Source organism: Corvus hawaiiensis, chromosome 8, assembly GCF_020740725.1.
Source record: "Corvus hawaiiensis isolate bCorHaw1 chromosome 8, bCorHaw1.pri.cur, whole genome shotgun sequence".
NCBI classification, from domain to species: Eukaryota; Metazoa; Chordata; class Aves; order Passeriformes; family Corvidae; genus Corvus; species Corvus hawaiiensis.
The window spans coordinates 14,119,938-14,137,282 of record NC_063220.1 but is presented as its reverse complement, the minus strand read 5'-3'; the positions used below and the strand labels follow the sequence as shown (position 1 = coordinate 14,137,282).

The 17,345-nt window shown below is 48.9% G+C and overlaps 2 protein-coding genes across 3 annotated transcripts in view; one reads left to right on the top strand and one right to left on the bottom strand.

Moving 5' to 3' along the window:
* Positions 1-466: 466 nt before the first annotated feature.
* Positions 467-5,742, bottom strand: HPS6 (HPS6 biogenesis of lysosomal organelles complex 2 subunit 3). The gene is made up of 2 exons (XM_048310626.1): positions 5,658-5,742; positions 467-5,371 (listed from the first exon to the last, which is right to left on the bottom strand). Exon 2 carries the CDS (start codon positions 5,368-5,370, stop codon positions 2,917-2,919), a length of 2,454 nt encoding a protein of 817 aa, XP_048166583.1. The 5' UTR covers position 5,371; positions 5,658-5,742; the 3' UTR covers positions 467-2,916.
* Positions 5,743-5,795: 53 nt separating this feature from the next.
* The window catches only part of ARMH3 (armadillo like helical domain containing 3), a 125,153-nt gene continuing 113,603 nt past the window's right edge, over positions 5,796-17,345 (top strand). The window contains exons 1-6 of one of the 2 annotated variants that reach the window (XM_048310628.1): positions 5,796-5,871; positions 12,946-13,057; positions 13,522-13,578; positions 13,703-13,849; positions 15,667-15,774; positions 16,596-16,688. In XM_048310628.1, the coding sequence (XP_048166585.1) occupies positions 12,956-13,057; positions 13,522-13,578; positions 13,703-13,849; positions 15,667-15,774; positions 16,596-16,688 (507 nt within the window). In that variant the 5' untranslated portion in view covers positions 5,796-5,871; positions 12,946-12,955. Of the gene's footprint in view, positions 5,872-5,990; positions 6,045-12,945; positions 13,058-13,521; positions 13,579-13,702; positions 13,850-15,666; positions 15,775-16,595; positions 16,689-17,345 lie in introns of those variants that run through there. The other variant, XM_048310627.1, reaches the window with a different exon arrangement.

Below are 17,345 nucleotides of genomic sequence, written 5' to 3'. Positions count from 1 at the left end.
GGGTGACTTGGTCTAGAGCCTTGGGGCAAGTTCAGGTATTGCTTTGTGCTGCTCCTTGGTGCAAGTGCAGGGACCATCCCGAAAGCCGTGTCAGGCACAGGGGATATACGTGAGCAGCTTGACTCATTTCCTTTGTTGCAAAGTCCAAGTTTCTCTGGAGCAGAGTGAGAGGGCCGGGCCAGCCCTCCACTACGTGCATCTGCTTTATTGCTTTTCCACTTGCGTTCAGATCTAATTGTTAGTTTTTCCTTTGGGCATTATCTGAAGCTGCAGCAGCCTTGCCTCCTGCTGTCTTCCCCCCAGCAGTCTGACTGCAGAGAGAGCCCTGCGCTTGCCTATCACTCAGCTGAATCTGTCCTTCAGATTGGTTTGGCCCCTGCTTCCCCCAGGGATGGCCACTTCCTGGTCCTTGGAGTGAGATATCCAGCACGCCCTTGGAAAACATTCTGCTCAGTTTTGTCTCTTGTTTTCCTCTGCCCTGAATCCTCAGCCTCCAGAATTCTGACAACTTCCTGCTTGTCTAGGGCCCACATGTGTGAGGCCCCAAGCCTCAGACTGTCCCTAGTGCATTGTGTTCCCTGCTTCCTCTTCCCTTGCTGTGCCTCAGGGACACCAGCTCACACAGGACTGCTGCTGGCTTCAGTTTCTGCTTGCTAGCTTTGTGGGCATTGCTTCTTCCCTGCTCTGCCTTCTCTGCAGAGCCAGTGCTGGAAGGCAGGGAGCTTGACCCTTATTCACCATGTCACTGTGGCCACCTGCCCCCAAACCCAGCCCTGGCAATGAAGATGTCTCCCCGAAATGACTGCACAGCCTTTGCCAAGATGTGGGGCTTGCTCTCAGCAGCTCCCCATTCAGTGCTGCTCCAGGGCAGTGTTCCAATCCCTGAAGCCATGGCTCTAAGAGGTGCTTGGGTCCATCCATCCATCATGCTCCTCCTGAGCAGCCCTGGGAGGTGGGTGAGAGCAGCGTCAGGCAAGGCCAGCAGCTGCCTGGAGAGGAGGCGAGGAGGCAAGGACAGCTCATTACAAAATGCCCACAGCGGCTGCCACCAGCTCTCCTTTCAGGCCACGCTCCCTCCGCTCATGCGCACGGCAGCTGCCAGAATCGAGGCGGCTCCACTGTGTGAGAGGGAAACTCACAGCACCCCATGGCCACGCACAAGGCTCCCCACAAGGAAGAGCTCATCAATAACAAGCCAGTCGCTAGGGAACCATTGCAGCAGTTCCTCTTTGCCAGGCCTTTTTCCACCACAGGGACTTTCCACAGCCAAGCCCTTGTCTGGGGGAGACCCTGCCACATCTTTACAGTGGTTTCACAAGCAAGAATCTCTCCAACGGCAGCTCTGACACTTTGTGACTGGCAGCAGGATTTCGCTGGGCCAGCCAGGTGCTCGCTGTTGCTAGCTTTCCTAAAAAATAGACGATTTACAGCTCTTGAGAAAAAAATCCTCCCTTCCTCAACTCTCTGTTGGGCCCAGCCACAGCCATGCACAGCCTGGATGGCCCTTCCCTGTGGCACACACGCTCCAGCCTGCCTGTGCAGACTCCTGCCTCCATGGCTTCACAGTGGTAAGCAGCTGAGTACCACAGAGGGAATGAGGTGTCTGGGCATGCTTTCCGAGCCCAGCTGTACCAGTGGTGAGCCACGCTGAGCAGCACCAGAGAGATGAGCCTAGCCACTTTTCAACAGAAGCAAAACAAAACCACCCTCCTCCTGAGGGTGTGTACCCTCATAACATCCACCACCACCTCAGCACTGCTTTAGGAACCTTTATTTTTAAAAGGAGTCTGTCTTCCACACTTAAGACCACTCTCAAGAGGATTAATGCAGGTGAATCTCCCACAGCCCAAAAAGGCAACAGACAGCTCCTTTACACCACAGTCCAGAATGCAGGGGCAAAGCCACAGCCATGGTTTCCCTCCTGGTGGAGGGGCCAGGCACAGGGCACCCGAGAGAGGCTCAAACCTGGATCTTCCTGCACAGCTGCTCTCAAGTTACACTGATTTTGCAAACAGAGGCACAGTATGAGCCAGACAACCCTGACAAAGCCCCTTTGTATGCAAAGGGCAAAGACAGAGGAGATGGGAACAGAGGGCCCGGGTGTCCTGCAGCATAATCCAAGCTTCCACAAAGGAAAGGGAAAGGCAGGGGCCAGCCCCAAGCTCACACAGGCTGCTGCAAGCTTCTCAGCTCCGAAGAGAGTTTGGGTACTGTCTGGGACAGAGAGATAAGGGAATTAGGCTGCTCTTTTCAGCTAAGTAGCTGCAATCAGTCACAGCTACAGGATTGATCCCAGAGGAACTGTGGAGAGACAACGTGTGGAATGCTGCAGCTGCCAGCATGTGTGCTGGGACCCCCAGTGCCATGGAGCTGTGCCACACTGGCATTTAGCATCTGAGCCCAAAGCAGCAGGACTCAGTGACCCAGCTGCAAGAAACACACCCTGTTTCTCACAGGCAGAGCTTGGAGGTACCACCCAACTCACTGAGCAGAGAATAGGGGGGAAAGACTGTGGGTATCCCTGCCTACCACTCCACCACCAGTACTAGAGGATCAGGAAAGTAGAAGTGGAGTTAAAAAGGAACCAAAGAAGCCAAAACCAAAGTGCTTTGGGCAGGGAGCAGTTCTGTAGTCCTGTAGTGCAGCCAGTGTTTTCATCTGCAAATGCACCCGGCATTTGTTCCTCCACTGGCACACACAATTGCACTTGCTAGGAACAGCCAGAAAGCCTGCCCTGGCTCAGAGGAGATCCCCCAACCCCAGCCACCCAACAGCCTCTTCGAGATGCTGCTGCAGGGATGCTTTAGAAAGGAGCAGGCTTCCATACTGCCAGGACAGGTAGCATTTCCTAGGGTGGATGCAGCTTTCCCTTCCTTGTACACCCAGGGCTTGGGATCACAATGTTCTTCCCCCCCTTCACACACCGTCATCCTGTAGCAGTGCTGAGGGTGAGGAAGTCCTTGCCATGGGTGGCTGAGGAACATCATCGTCCACTGCTTTTGAGGGGATTTTGTGCTCTCGGGGTGGGGTGGGAGGGGGGAAGGTGGTGCTCTGCAGGGCATCCGAGTATATGTCCTCCTGGACACTGGGACACTGCACGACCCTCTGCAGCAGTGGCTTAAGCAAGCCCACGGTCAGCTGGTTCCCCTCACTGGAGAAAGGCACTGGGTCCTCCTCCTGGGAGTGAGGGAGGTGCTGCAGGACCACGGTGAGGATGTCTGAGGCAGTGAGCTCAGTGGGGCACAGTGGCCACAGCCTGTCCAGGTAAGGGTCCAGCTCCCGGTGCTGGGCCAACTCAGCCAGGAGTGTGGTGAATATCTCCTTGTTAAGCAAGGGGCTGAGTTTGGAGAACTTCTCTGCCACCTCCACCACCCGCTGCCACTGCTTCAGACGGATGAGAAGGTGCAGAGCTTGCAGCACGGCCTTAGGCCTCTTGCTGCAGAGCAGCAGTTCCAGCTCCATCTCGTCATCTGCCTCACCATGTTTGTTCTTTCGGGCCAGCACTCCCAGTGCTCTCTTGTACAGTGGCACCCGGCCCTCTGGGCCCTCCTTGCTGCTGTATGACCAAGAGTTGCTAATGTATTGCTGGGTCAGCTCCACAAAGCTGGGCAACCACTTGGGTTTGAACCTCAGGAAGGAGGCGCAAATGAGCTCATAGAGTGGGACCATCCCATTCTGACCCACCTCCTCCAGTTGTGGCTGACACAGGACCTTCTTCCATACCTCTGGGGTGGCCCTGGCTACCAAGAGGCCGTCCCCATTCTGCTGCAGCTGCAGGCAGCTCCTTGTGGCCTTCCAGGCAGCCTTGGGGAAGGAGGCAAAGACAGAGTTCAGATAGGCCAAGTTGTCCTTGTCCATGTCAGACTGCAGAATCCGGCTGACCTCCTGCTCCACCAGCTCGTTGCAGTAGCTTTCCACCTCACTCTCTGGGGCACACACCACACAAGTCTTGAGGAGCTCCAGGCTCATGTAGCTCTGCAGCTCCAGGCTCAGTGTGCTCAATAGCTTGGCATAGGTGTCTTGTAGGCCTCGGGCTGGCTTCTGCTTCTGGTGGAGGCTGTGCTGCAGGATGGCAGCGAGAACCACAGGAGCCTGGAATGCACCACCTTTCTTCAACTTCTCCACCGTCAACTTGGAGCTGCTGAGGCTCCTCCTCTGGTAATACCTGCAGGCCTCCTCAAACACCATCTCCACCAGGCATGGCTCAGGCCTGCTGCTGTCCTCAGGTTTGGAGAAGCTAAAGCTGTAGATGCCAGTTTGAGTGAGGAGCTGGATACTGTCCTCCTCTCCCTGGGACTCCAGGAAATGTACCTCTTTCATGCTCAGGACTTCCTTTTCTATAAGCCTTCCACTGTTCTGGTCTACAAGGTACACTACTCCAGCCAGCACACAGGCCAGGATGCTACCGAAGGTCTTCAGCCGGACAGGACTCCCTTGGGCCAGGGGCCCCCCCTCCAGGTCAAAGATATGCCTCTGTGTCCCATCTGGCTCCACCACACTCACAGAACCCTTTGTGCTCACCAGCAGCAGACCCCCACTGTTGGACACAGTGGAGGTGTGAATGTCCAGAGGTGCGAAACCTGAGAGAAGGCCCACAGAACCCAGCAGGAGTTTCCTGAAGTCTGACTCGCTGCTGGAGTGCAGCACCTTGCTGTGGATGAAGCCTGCAGAGGGGGCTGTGATGGTGAACTTTGCCTTCTCTGGATGCCAGATGAGGAGGAATTTGGAAGTGGTGGCAAAGCCGGCAGCAGCAGCAGGCACTAGGAAGATGTGTTGGGGGGAAGCCAGGACCTGGTACTCGGGGCTGTTGTGCAGGACTATCCTCACAGCGCCCAGCCGCACGCCTTGCTCCCCCACCTCCAGAGCACGGGCACAGACACAAAACCTGAAGGCACACTTGCTCATGTCCGAGTGAGCACCCAGCGGTGGCCTCTCCTCACACCACACCAGGCTGGCTCCCTGGCTGCACACGGAGATGACTCGTGCCCGGGCACCCTGGCAGAGCTCCAGTGTCTGCAGCAGCTGCCAGCCCACGGCCACCACAAAGTGCCAGACTTCGGTCCGGCCATGTTCCCACACCACGGCCAGTACCCAGGAGCCCAGTACCACAGGGCTCTGCAGGAAGAGCAGTCCCACAAGAGCTGGCTGGGGCGGCTGCCAGGTCCTCTCCAGGTCGGCTCCAGCGATGCTGTGGCGCTGGAAGGCCACCACCCGGGGCAGGGTGGGCGGCCGGCTCTTCTGCAGGAGCAGGAGGTGCTGCCCGTCGGGGCTGGACTGGACGTGGCTGGGCTCTTCTCCGCGGCACAACAACTCCCGCAGCCAGTGGCCTCGGCTGAAGTCACTCAAGTCGGAGACCTGCTGCAGCTTCATCCTGTCAGCGACAGCGTGCACCAGGGCGAGCCGGGGCACGGAGCCACAGCCGCCACCCAGTCCCCTCCCGGAGCCCCGCCGCACCCTACTCCCTGGCGCCCTGCTCCCTCGGCCCTCTAGGAGACCCCCACGGACCCCTCGGGCACCTTCCCGCCGCGTCGAGCCGGTTCCGCGGCAGCAACTCCCAGGGACCGGCCGCACCCCGAGCTCCCCGCACACCCAGCGCCGCCCGAGAGGACTCCGCGCTGCCCCGGGCACCCGCGGGTCCCCCTCCCGCCGGGACCCACCTGCCGCGGCGGCGACTGCCGACCGGGGCCGGGGCCGGTGGCAGCTCCGCTCGGCGCTGCGCAGTCACGGGGCCGCGGGTTTCCGGGCACAGCCGCTCCGCGCCGCCCCGGGCCGTCCCGCTCCTACTTCCGCCGCCGGCGCGGGGTGCGCCGTAGGGCCGCGTTCCAGGGACGACCCGCGGCTCCCCGCAGACGGCGGGGCCATTAGTTACCGGTGCGTGTGTGGGTGTGTGTACGCGTCTCAGTCCCCGAAGGGCGAGCCGAGCTCCAGCCGGCCCGGGGAGGAGCCTGTCCCGCCCGCCCCGCCTGCGGGAGCCGCGGCCGCGCGGGGAACCGGCGGGCGCACGCGCGGCGCCTGCGCGGTGTGCGGGGAGCGGCTGCCCGCAGGTGAGTGCGGGAGCGGCGGGGGGGACACGGGACCCCGCCCGCGGGGCCGGGCGCGCCCCCGCCGTCCCTTCGGCACCGGGGGCTCCGCCGGACCGGGGGCTCCGCAGGGCCGGCGCGCTCCCCGCCGCGAGGGGCCTCGCCGGGCACCGGCACCCCGTGCCAGGGCCGCTCGCTGCCCACCCGGTTAGCTGCGAGAGCGGCCGTACGCAGCCCGTGCAGCGGGAGCTGCTACTTATCTCCCGCCGGTAACGCCGCGGTGCCCCGGTGCGTGCCCCGGGTGCCGGCCCCGAGGAGGCCTCGGGGCCTGCCGCAGCCCAGACCTTGGGCTGCTCGTGGGCCTCGCTGTCCCCCGGCTGCCGGGTGGTTTGGGTTCGAGACAACTCCTTCTAGGAGAAGAAGGAGTGTTCGCTGATCGTTCCAATTACACGGTTTCCCTCACGCTTCTCCGAACACTTGTATGGGCAAAGCAAGGTGGAGCAGCAAACAGTGGTAAAGCAGTGGGAGCTTGCAATGCTTATTATGCTGAAGGCAGAGGCACTTGCTAAATGAGCAAGCTGCGGCCTCGGTCAAACCCTGTTGCGTATGTCGCTGTAAGAAAGTTTGCTCCTTAGCAGAGACTGTAATCTGAATATATGATGAGAGCCAATTAGGGTGAGCAGGTGGGTGGAATATGCAAAGCAATGAGATAATTTGAATCATTTCGATACGTGGTGATTGCAGTTCACCAGCTGTTTGAGCTCTAGCAGGAAATGTGACAAAAATGCAGAAGAGGAATTTCGAGGGGGGGGGGAAGGACATCAGTTTGGCTTTCCCTTAATAAAAGGATGATCCACTGTGTCATGTGTGCAAAGAGATATTGTGGGCAGGGTATATACAGTGTAAAAATGTTAAACAGTTATTGGCTAACATGCACAAAAGGAACAGTGAGGCTTTAATGAGCTGCTGGGCTAAGCACTCATCTGCTCCCTTCCCCTGCTAACACCCCAGGCAGCTATGCAGACATCCGTCAGGAGGGGAAGGGTCAGCCTGTGCTGCTCAGAGTTGCTGAGTTGCTATATTCTGGCTCCCTAATTTTTTTTTTTTTTTTTTTTTCCCTAGAACTTACACATTTTCATGTTTGCATTTTAACTCCTGCATACTTGCACTGCTGATGGTCTGTATCTCAAAAATGTTACCCACTCTGCAGCTCCACTTTTCTTATCTTGGCATGACTTTACTGTGCAGCTTCTTAGAACATAGCAGCTACCTCAGAAGTCAGAGCCGAGGTCATGCAGCTGCACTGCATTCAGCATGGGCCTTGGATCCACACCAGCAGCTGAAGCCATGGGAAAAGGGCAGGGGAAGGTTACAGGGAGAGTGTTTTTCTTCAGAAGGAAGGCATCTGAAAAGATCTGCAAGTGACATGAGCTTTTAGGTGGGAATGTAAAGGCAGTGCGGAATATTTAATGAAAAACTGTGTGGGATGGGTTCTAAAGGGCTCGAAAAGTGAAAACGCAAAGTCATTTTCTGACATGAGAGAGCTGGTCATGGTAGCCAGGAATACAGAAAGAAAGTGTGGTGAAATGAAAAAATTACCTTGTATGAAAATGGTGTGAACAGATGCTGGTGGAATCATGCAGCATTTTTCTGGATGGACTTGACAGGAAGAAGCATAGCTAGTTGGTGGTGTGAGGTGATGGATTGGGTGTTACTTTAACTGGACAGATAGAAATTAAATGCAACCATGGATGGAGTGTTAAAATCGTCGCTCAAATGTTGCTCTTTTATATCATTACTAAAGCAGGTGCATTGGGAGGTAATGTGGCTGTATTTGCATTAGGAAGCTGCTTTTCCCATTTTTCAAGGGGGCAAAAATAGGTTAGCAGTGGTGTAACTTTAGACTGTACTACGTAGAAGCACATACGCTGCTCTGCTCTGAGTGGGATGGAAGGAATTTCTAGTAAAAACATATATACTGTGACCGTGCTGGAGGTTGTTGCTTTGTACTGTAGAAAGAGAAGTAGGATCTCGATGGGTTTTTTGTCATCAGCACACCCTCAGAATATGTTTCTCATTACATACTGCCTGAAGGCACCTGGACATTTTGCTGCATGGATCCGAGGCTTGTATGCTGTTACTGTTTCCCTTGTTGGTGGGTTGAGCACCTTACAGTTGTAGAGGAAAGCACAGTTTGAGCAGTTTTTATTCCAATGGACAATATACAAATGAAGTTGTAAAGAGTGGATGGAATACAAAAGCAGTGTGGCTGCACTTGCACAAGCTGTAACTGCCAACCCAAGAGTTTGTGGAGAATAAGCTGCAATAAGGCCTTATAGCAGAAATTTGGCCATGATGGTTGCTAAAACCTTGACAAAATCTAGCCTGCCCGATCTGTTCTCCCTCTCTTTGTTTTTAATAGTGGTCTGCTGGGCTGCTGGTGGGTGGTCCTGGGGGTTTTAGTAGAGGAGCTGGAACTGGGTCGAGGCGCTCCCTGTGCACTGGGATTCATAAACTCTTGTACTGGGTGCGGGTTGTCTGTTGCTTCCAGTGATGGATGAGCACTGGGACCTGTGTTGTAACTGCCTGTTGTTCAGCTCCAGTATTTACTCTGCAGATTCATCACATGGATTAAGTGCAAGTTTTTCCTGGTACTTCTCTGAAGAATTTAATGAGTACTTAGCTTGTAACACATTGCTTTAGAAGCTGTATGCTAACTTTTAGACAGGGGTTTATCCCTGCCTCTTGCAGGATTGAGGCAGTTTTTGAACAATTTTTTTTTATCTTGAGTGATATACCTGCAGAACACCTTGAAAGGCAAAGCATGATCACACTGAGTCCTAGGTGCATACACTCAGGGAGGGAGGAGGCAATTGCTGGCCTTGAAATGTTTGAACAAGTGAGTCCAATCTTAGTAGCTCTGGCAAGTCAAGGGACATTGGGTTCTAAAAGCAAAAATATCTCAGTTCTTATTCAGAGTCTTTATAAATATTGATTGAGGTTCAGAGCTTTGACATTAACAAATGAATAAAGATCACATCATTTGCACAGTCTTTTCCAGGTAGGGAATAAATGGTCTGCCAAGCAAGTCACTATGTGAAGGTACAGTTTTGTGTCATTTGTATTCTTTTTGTCTAGCCAAGAAGTGTTACAGTATATTTTGTGAGGGGTCCACAATGAAAAGAATACACTTATTAATGTATGGTTGCATGTTGGGGTTTTATATGTGCATCTATAATCTTGAAAACTTTCAGGTTTGTTAGCCAAGGCAATTGAATGCAAACTGCTGTGCTTGATGGGCTGCATGCAAGGTTACACAAGTTACAAGTTTTGGATCCTGATGGTGTAGATGTGCATTAGTGTTATCCTCTCTATAGTATTTTTGCTATTAAAAGACAGTCTATGGAATACTGCTAAGTCTGTACAGGAGCTGAGTGACAACGTGGAGCCTTGTGTAGCAGTTTTCAATGTGCACAAGTCTGAGTAAATCTCAGACTCAAAATACCAGGTTCATTTTCCCTGTGGCTGCTCTAACAAAAATCTAACAGAGCTGTGTTCATTGGAATGTCATATGTTTGGTTGGAATCTCTGTTATGAGTTCCGGAATGAAACAGAAAGGAGGTGGATGGCTGGATGTGCTCATCCCTTCCTGACTGGATCAGCTGATCTTGGGGTTGATGAGAGATAAAGCAAGAGTATGCCTGAACTTGTGTCTGCCATGGCTTTTAACTTCCTGCCTTTGAGCTGCCAAGACTCGTGCTCTGTCAAGTTTTCTTTTAGTTCCAGATGAAGCATCTTGGATCTTCTGCTGCACAGCAAAGTATTTGTTGTTCTAAAAATCCCCATGTGTGTGCTTCTCTTGGCCCTGAGGGGCAGTTCTCCTGTGCAGTCAGTGAATACAGCAGGATTCACTTAGCAGCATGTGTTAATGGGAATGACCTATTGACAGAATAAATTATCCATTTGAACCTAAGATGTGGAAAATGCACTGATGCTTTTTAAATGTGATGTTTAAAGGAAAATTGTTAATTATATTCAGTGTCGTTGTTTTCATAAGCTGTCACGGCATTATGATAATTTGACACCTCTACAACTTACTTATAAATGTTTTGTGCATTTAGCTGTTGTTTTCTGCAGCTGCCTGGAAGGTCTCCATTAACAAAATGCAGTTTTCTGTTTGTCTTTATGACATCTAGAAAATGTAATTGCGTAAAGTGAAAAGAAAAGACCATTTGTATGGCCTGATCATCGTAGGTCATGAAACAAACACAGCCTAATAAAGCGTTGGCATGAAAGGCAAGGTTTACGTTTCTCTCCTTGCTCCTCCATGCGCTCATTTGTAGAATAGAAAATTATAAACAAGAACATTATTTAATCCTTGCCTCTAGCAGTTGTCTTTGTATGTGCTCTGTGCAGCTTTGGTTGAGAGAACGTGAATCCTAAGTCCCATTTTGACAGAGACTAGAATTTTCACATGATCATGCGATCCTTCTGGTGCTCACCCTTTGTGTCTTGAGGTATTTCGATTTTTCTGTCTTTCTGGAAATGTAGGAAAAGGGTTAAAATGCAGCTCTGTAAGTCCAGGGACTAAGCAGAGCTTATTGATCCCCTCCTATTCACGTACACATTTGATGTGAGAATGCTGACCTAGAAGCACTGAGAGTTAGTTTATTAGTTTTGACATTGGGATTCGTTAGCTGTAATTCAGTTAGAAGCACACTGATGGATGTGTTTGTATGCTGAGGCCGGCAGCTGTTTTAGGTTCAGAAACTCACAGTTCTAGTAGGAATATTGTTTTGTGCAATCTTACCCAAGATTTGTATTCCAAGACTAAAAGTGACATCACTCTTGATTTGGCTTTTAATAGATTTCTCAGTGTTTCCAATTATGTTTCTAACTAGAATAATGTCTTATTTCCCATGACAGTTTAAAAATAATGCAAGGTCTGTAAAAGAGAAACTATCAAGATGATTGAATAATGTTTTCTGTTTTGTTTGTTAGTTGGAAACTTTCTTCCATCTTAGTTGGATACATAGACCTGCTAGGCTACAGGAATAATTTTGGTGTTTACAGAAGGTTATGGTGCAGTGGTTGCTACGTTTTCTTCTGTCAGTGTGTCTTGGGGCTTTTCCCATTCTTGCCCCAGCCCATAACCAGCCAGCTGGTTCCCTTTCTAGTGGGTAGACAGAACACCTCTCTGCCTATGTAAATGTTAGCTTTTCAGGTGTGAGATCTGCTGCTGTTTGTCCTACCCTTTCCCATCCAGGCAAAGCTCCTTCCCTTTACACCTGAGGTAGGGTCTTTTGCAGCAGCATTGTTTCTTCAGGCCTAAAAATGTTTTTCTGCCACTTAGAACCAAGGTTTATGGCTAAAGGGGTGGATGTTTGAATAACTGACTCTGGAAGCCTGAGAGTCCTAGCTGAGAACATAGTTGTAAGTCAGCTAAAAATTCTCTGTAGGGGAAAGAATGTAAAAGAGATCTGGAACTGGTATTCAGTACTTGATGGATCTTGGTCTCTGAGGGAAAGACAGATCTAAACCTCTTGTGGTTGTGGGAGGGGGTTCAGCCAGTCTGGGATTGAGGCTACATCCAAAGTTATCTCCATGGCTGCCAGCTCAGAAAGCTCTGGGGTCCTAGATTCAAACAGTGAACTTACCTTTCTGTGCATAATTTATCATGGCTGAGTGCAACTACCACAAGAGCCTGCCCATGTTTTTGTGGAGCATGACTTAAGTCAAATCTCTGTGTGTGATATTCTGTTGCCACGTGTGTAATTACCTTTGGAGGTATGGGAGAAAGGCTAGGCGCTCAGGGGTATGAGAACGGATGGCTCTCCCTTTCTGTTGAGTACTTCTGACATGCTGCAGTGATGGAGGATGTTAGAACAGTGCTAAAGCTATGATGCTTGCCAGGAAAATCCGTGATTGCAGATAAATGCGTATTTGCGAGGTCAGAGTAGTGCTGCATTTTGTAGCATCACACATGAGGTTGAGAATATGTGGCAAGTTGTGTGTTCTGAGTCAGCCCCTGGAGTGGGTTGTCTGTCGCAGAAGGCTCAGGACCGCATTACTTTGTGTAATGGCTCATTTTGTAATAAGGATACTACTTTTTTTTAAAGTAGTATAATCAGGAAGACACCAATTAATGATAGTAAAACTTCTTTGCCTTTTTAGAAAACCCTTTGCTGTCAAGTGGATTATGAAATTCATCTGTTTTAAAAAAGAAATCTCTGTAAAACTTGTCCCCTGTCTTCCATCCTCCTCCCAAAACTGAACCACATGGGATGCTTTTGAGGCTGGGGTTCCTCTCTGGCTTGATTTGCAGAGCAGCTGGAACAGATAAGGATGCTAAGGTGGAGAGGAAGTTGTGAACAAGGGTGGCAGGAGTGCTTTATGGAGGCTTTCCTTGTGTTGGATGCCACCTCAGAGTACAAAAGCAGAATTTGAAGTGCTTTGGTAGGCAGCAAATTAAACAGGTAAGAGAAGACTTTCAAATAGTTTCAGGAGCTTTTTGTCACCAGATGTCTTTGAGGCTTCACCAGCATCAAAAAAGACTGGGTACCTATTTGATATCAAGTATCACAATTCCTCCAATGAGATTAAAAATACCTAACTTTTCTAGAGGTAAACTGCATTGGTCTGGATCATGAATCAGTTTCTAATAGAGAAGAATTAAGAAAACTAATTATTCTGTTTCTGTCTGTGTGTGGGCTTTTGCATGTCTTTGAAATGGGATATAGGACTAGATGGGTCCTTTGATCTGATTTCTTATCTGGTATAGTTACAAATGCCCCTACTTACTGCTTGTGAGAGACTGTTAGTATTTCAGTGCGCTGAAAAAGTCTTTCATGGTTGAGGCAGGCCAGATATGCCTTGAAGAAAAGATCAAGTTTTCTGAGCCTTTTTTGTCTGTTCTTACCTTCAGGGTATACAGCATGGCCCAAACGGAGAAAAAAGGTGGGCTGCTCCGGAAATCTTCAGCCTCCAAGAAGCCATTGAAAGAGAAAGTGGTGTTGATGTATGATGAAATTTTCACGGTAAGAAGTTGAACATCTCTTCTTTCTAAAGCGTTGTGTTAAATTTTCTTGGTTTAGTTTATGCCGAGGGTTTTTTTCAGTGCATTTCTCTCCTCAAGGTAAGGCCTGCACAGTGAAGGCACATGCTCCAGCCTCTCCTACTGTCATGCAGAGCTCTGTATTCTGCTCTCTTCCAAAATGTCTCCTTGTCCTGTTGGTACCAGAACCGTACCATCTGTGGGAAGTCATGGCTTTCCCAGTATTTCTCACAAAACAATTCAGAACATAAACAGAGGCATTCCAATTGAGAGCTACTTCTGTTGGTCCTTCTTTTTTTGGGAATCTGTGTAGCCAGAATTCTGCACTGTGAGACCGCTTGGTCATCCAGCGAGTGATACTGACTCTGAGCTACCCATGATATAGACATTCTGAAAATTCTGCCTGAATAATTTATTTGCCCTCATGCCTGTTCCTTTTCCTTTCAGACAGAGGATCCCAGTAAATGCAACCCTAGGTTTTGGGAGGAGCTATTTCTGATGAAGGTAACAGAACGTGAACATCCTGTTGCTGTTCTGCCTATGAAGTGGCAGACTGTCAGTGCAAGGACTTCTGTTTCTAAGGTGTTGGTGATGTGTAATGTGCATGAACTGCTTCTTAACCTGACAGGTCAACCTGGAGTACCTAGAAGGCAAGCTGGAGGCTCTGGATGGGGAAGAATTAATGAAGATAAAAGATAACATCAACTGCTTGTTTCAGCACTGCATCCAGGCCCTGGGTGAGGAGCACCCAATCAGAGTGGTGAACGCATTACAGGTACCACACTGGGAGACAGGGAAGGCTCTCTTCTGCTTCTGATGAGACAATATGTTTGTTGCTGGTATCAAGCACCTTGTGCTTGTTTCTTTGCTACTGAGAAGAAGTAATGTCTAAGGGGCAGTTGCTACTTACTGTCTGTGGAGGTTCCAAACGTTCATAGTCTCCTTACTCTTGGCAGAGCAATAGAGGGTTTCAGAATTCAAGAGGGTCTGATGGTGGAGGATGAAGTGGATGGCAGTGAGGAGACAAAGGGGCTTGTTCACATTGCAGGCTGTCAGTTTGGGGTCTCGGAAGGCTGTGACCTTTGTGTTTTAGGCTGTGTAGCTTTTGTGTTTTACTTTCTCCTCTTCTCCCTCATTTCAGCTGCCTTCTTCAATTTCCACATGGGTCAAAATGAAATAAAGCTCTGGAGAAGTTAGTGTGAAATTTACGCAGGATATTGCCCCACCTGGACACTTCCTAACTGGAAGCTGTGAAGAATTATCACCCGGAATTAATAGCCATTTTTGTGCAAGTTGTTCCTTACCAAGGCTCTGCTGTTCCATATCTTGTATGGGAGACTCCCCTCCTCAGTCTCGATATTTGATGTTACTAGTTCACAAGCTGATTCTTACCGTTTGGTGAATGCATTTGCTTATCTTAGCTTTAGGAGTACAGGATTTGAAATTCAGGTTTGGAGAAGTCATCTGTAGGAGACATTGGAGCAGCAGTGAGCTGGGAAAATTTGATTTAAAACAGAATATTTACATCTCTGACGTACAATCTTGCATTGTTTTATTGTTATTTTTAGAATTAGTTTGAAAGGGTTCTATTAAAGTTTTAGTTATAGCTATATAGACAGCTTAGACCAGCCCCAAATTGCTAAACTTGTATCCAGACTCTTGGAAGAAGTTAGGGCAGGTCACAAGAATCCTGCCATTTGCATGTAAATAGGAACCAGGTAACACATCCTGAGCTCAAACTGGGACAATGTTCCCTTAATCAGACTGTGTTTATGTGGAAAATGATCCCAAAGCCAAAACTTATTTAAGCAATCATTTTTTGAGAATGAGCATGGTGACCAAAGGTTTGTTTAGCCCAGTATCTGTTTCTGTCAGTAACCAAAAAAAGGATGTCTACCTTACCTTTTTGCTTCTGTATGGTTCTAGAGGTCTGCTAATTCCATCAGGTCTGTTTTGTCTCCAGCTTTATCTGAAACTAATTACTTCTCACTGGTGAACTTAAGCTGGAATCTAAAACTGCATTAGTTACATTCCTGCTCATTCCCCTCTTCACTGGCCTGAGAGGTGCCTGATGACAAAAGTCACCCCAGACATTTCCCTCTCTTAGGACAAATTAGTCATTTGCTGCCCATAAATTTTCCAGAGAGTCTGCTGGAAGCATAGTGTGCTGATACCTGTGTATTAGCAGTGATCTTCAAGAACTTGGTATGAAGCAGTAATTAAGCTGCCTAATAGACTTGGAGCCAATTTGTTTTGTTTTGTTTGATGGGGAGCTTGGTTCTTGTTGTTGACAAAGACACAGTTTATTGGTCTGACTTGGTATAGCAGTGTGGTCGCCAAACAGAAATTTGTGCTCAAACAAGAAAAATAGGGACAAATACATTCTTCTCCAATTTTTAATGAGTTGTCATCATCCAAGATCCTCTTTAGAAATGACAGGGCTGGAGGAAAGGTCAGACAAAATGTATGGCTTCCAGGCTGGTGGTATTAATTTCAGTATCTGCCAGTGCTAGGAGATGGTCATGCAGTGGGTTTTGCTGTTGAGTTGGAGGTGTTGCCTTACATCTCACCTTCTGTTTTTTCCCTTTGCAGACTTTGTGTGCATTAATTCGAGGTGTCCATCAGAAGAACAAATCCACTTCTGGGTTTGACATCATCAACATGCTTGTGGGTTTTGATAAGGCAGAGCTGTGTATGAAGGTGAGGCCCTGGCAATGTAGAGGGAGCAGTTTGCACAGCAGCTGTGTTGCAAGGGCAGTGAGTTGCAGACAGGAGTGTCTACCAGGCAGCAGCTTTGCGGGGAAATATTTGAGCCACTTACTAAAAATAGCTCTCCTGTACCTGACAGTAGCACAGACATTTGGGGTCCCTGGGTTGGTTTGTAATGGAGCACTTTCTTTTCCTTTAGTTCCACACTGTGCAGTCACTGTGGTTTAGAGACCTTAAAGCTAGAAAAGGCTGTCACAGGCGATTACTACATAGTATTGAACTTCATACCTTGTGCTTAATCTTTATCTGATAGTCATACCCTGTGTTCTCACATTCCATCAGCACATGTACTTTTTTAAACTTACTTGATGCTCTTCACTGTAAAAATGTTGAGTTTGGGAAATGACAAAGTAACCAGTGATAAAGCTGAATTATTGTTGTATCTTTTTCTTCTCTGTAAAAATTGTAGTCCATTTGGGGAAAACATTAAGTACTAATTTGCCTATCAGATTTCTAATCATAATTGATATATGTATTGTTAACTGGAGGTGTGCTGCTTCATCTAGAGAAAACTCATGGGAAATGTTATGATGTTATGCCAGTAGTCATTAAACTGTAGTTAACACAAAACAGTGTTGAGAAGTGATAGTATGACTATGGCCTGTGTAGAAGTAGTAATGGCTCAATTATTGACTTTGGAATAACATGGCTTTATATTGGTGCTCTTCTTGAATCTTCCAGAAAGCTTTTTATAAAAATATTTCAAGTAATTTAAAATACTGCTTTTGAATAATGTGACTATGGTTCTTTAGAATCTGATGGAGAGCTTGGACTCCCTCCTCTGTGCAGAAGGTTCTGAAAGCCTCAAAAGCCTGTGTCTGAAGCTACTTCTCTGCTTGGTGACAGTAAGTACCTAACAGTTGTATAATAACTTAAGGGCTTATATGAGCCACATCTGAGGGATGGAACTGTTTCAAAACTTGAGCAGAATGCTGCAGTGTGAAGCTTAAGAAGGGGAAAGAAATTGTGAATGAGAACAAGGGCCAGTCCAGAATACGCATGATGGTTCTAACCAAGATGCCAACGCAGACTAGCAGGCGCTTTTCATCCTGTGAGATAGGTGCAAACTGGGGCCAAAGGGGAGAGGCAGGAGGAACTGTCAGTTGGATTCACAGGTGTGGGTTTTTTAAAGAAAAAAGATATTTAAGAACTCTCAGATAAATGGAAAGAAAGGGAGAAGGGTTGAGGAAAGACAAAAAGTGTGGAGTAGACCAGAATGGTGAGGATGTGAAGAATGAGGAGGTTGTAATAAATGACCACTCATCAGCTCTTGGAGATGGTCAACTGTGACCTATTTTGACTGTGATAAGAGAAAATTGGGAGTGGGGGAGGTCTTCACTGCCCTCTTCATGATAAGATCTTGGTGGAGCATATGTAGCCTGTTTTTCATTCTCTGCCTCCTTTTTCACTCTCAGCCTGCAACAGCTGATGGCTGTTGTCATTCATGCAGCTGTGTAAAATACCAGCGTGTGGAGGAACAGGGAGCTCTGTCTGTGGGTGGT

Bases quoted from the DNA above. Each gene is read 5' to 3' on its own strand.
- HPS6 (XM_048310626.1), bottom strand. From the start codon at position 5,370: ATGAAGCTGCAGCAGGTCTCCGACTTGAGTGACTTCAGCCGAGGCCAC.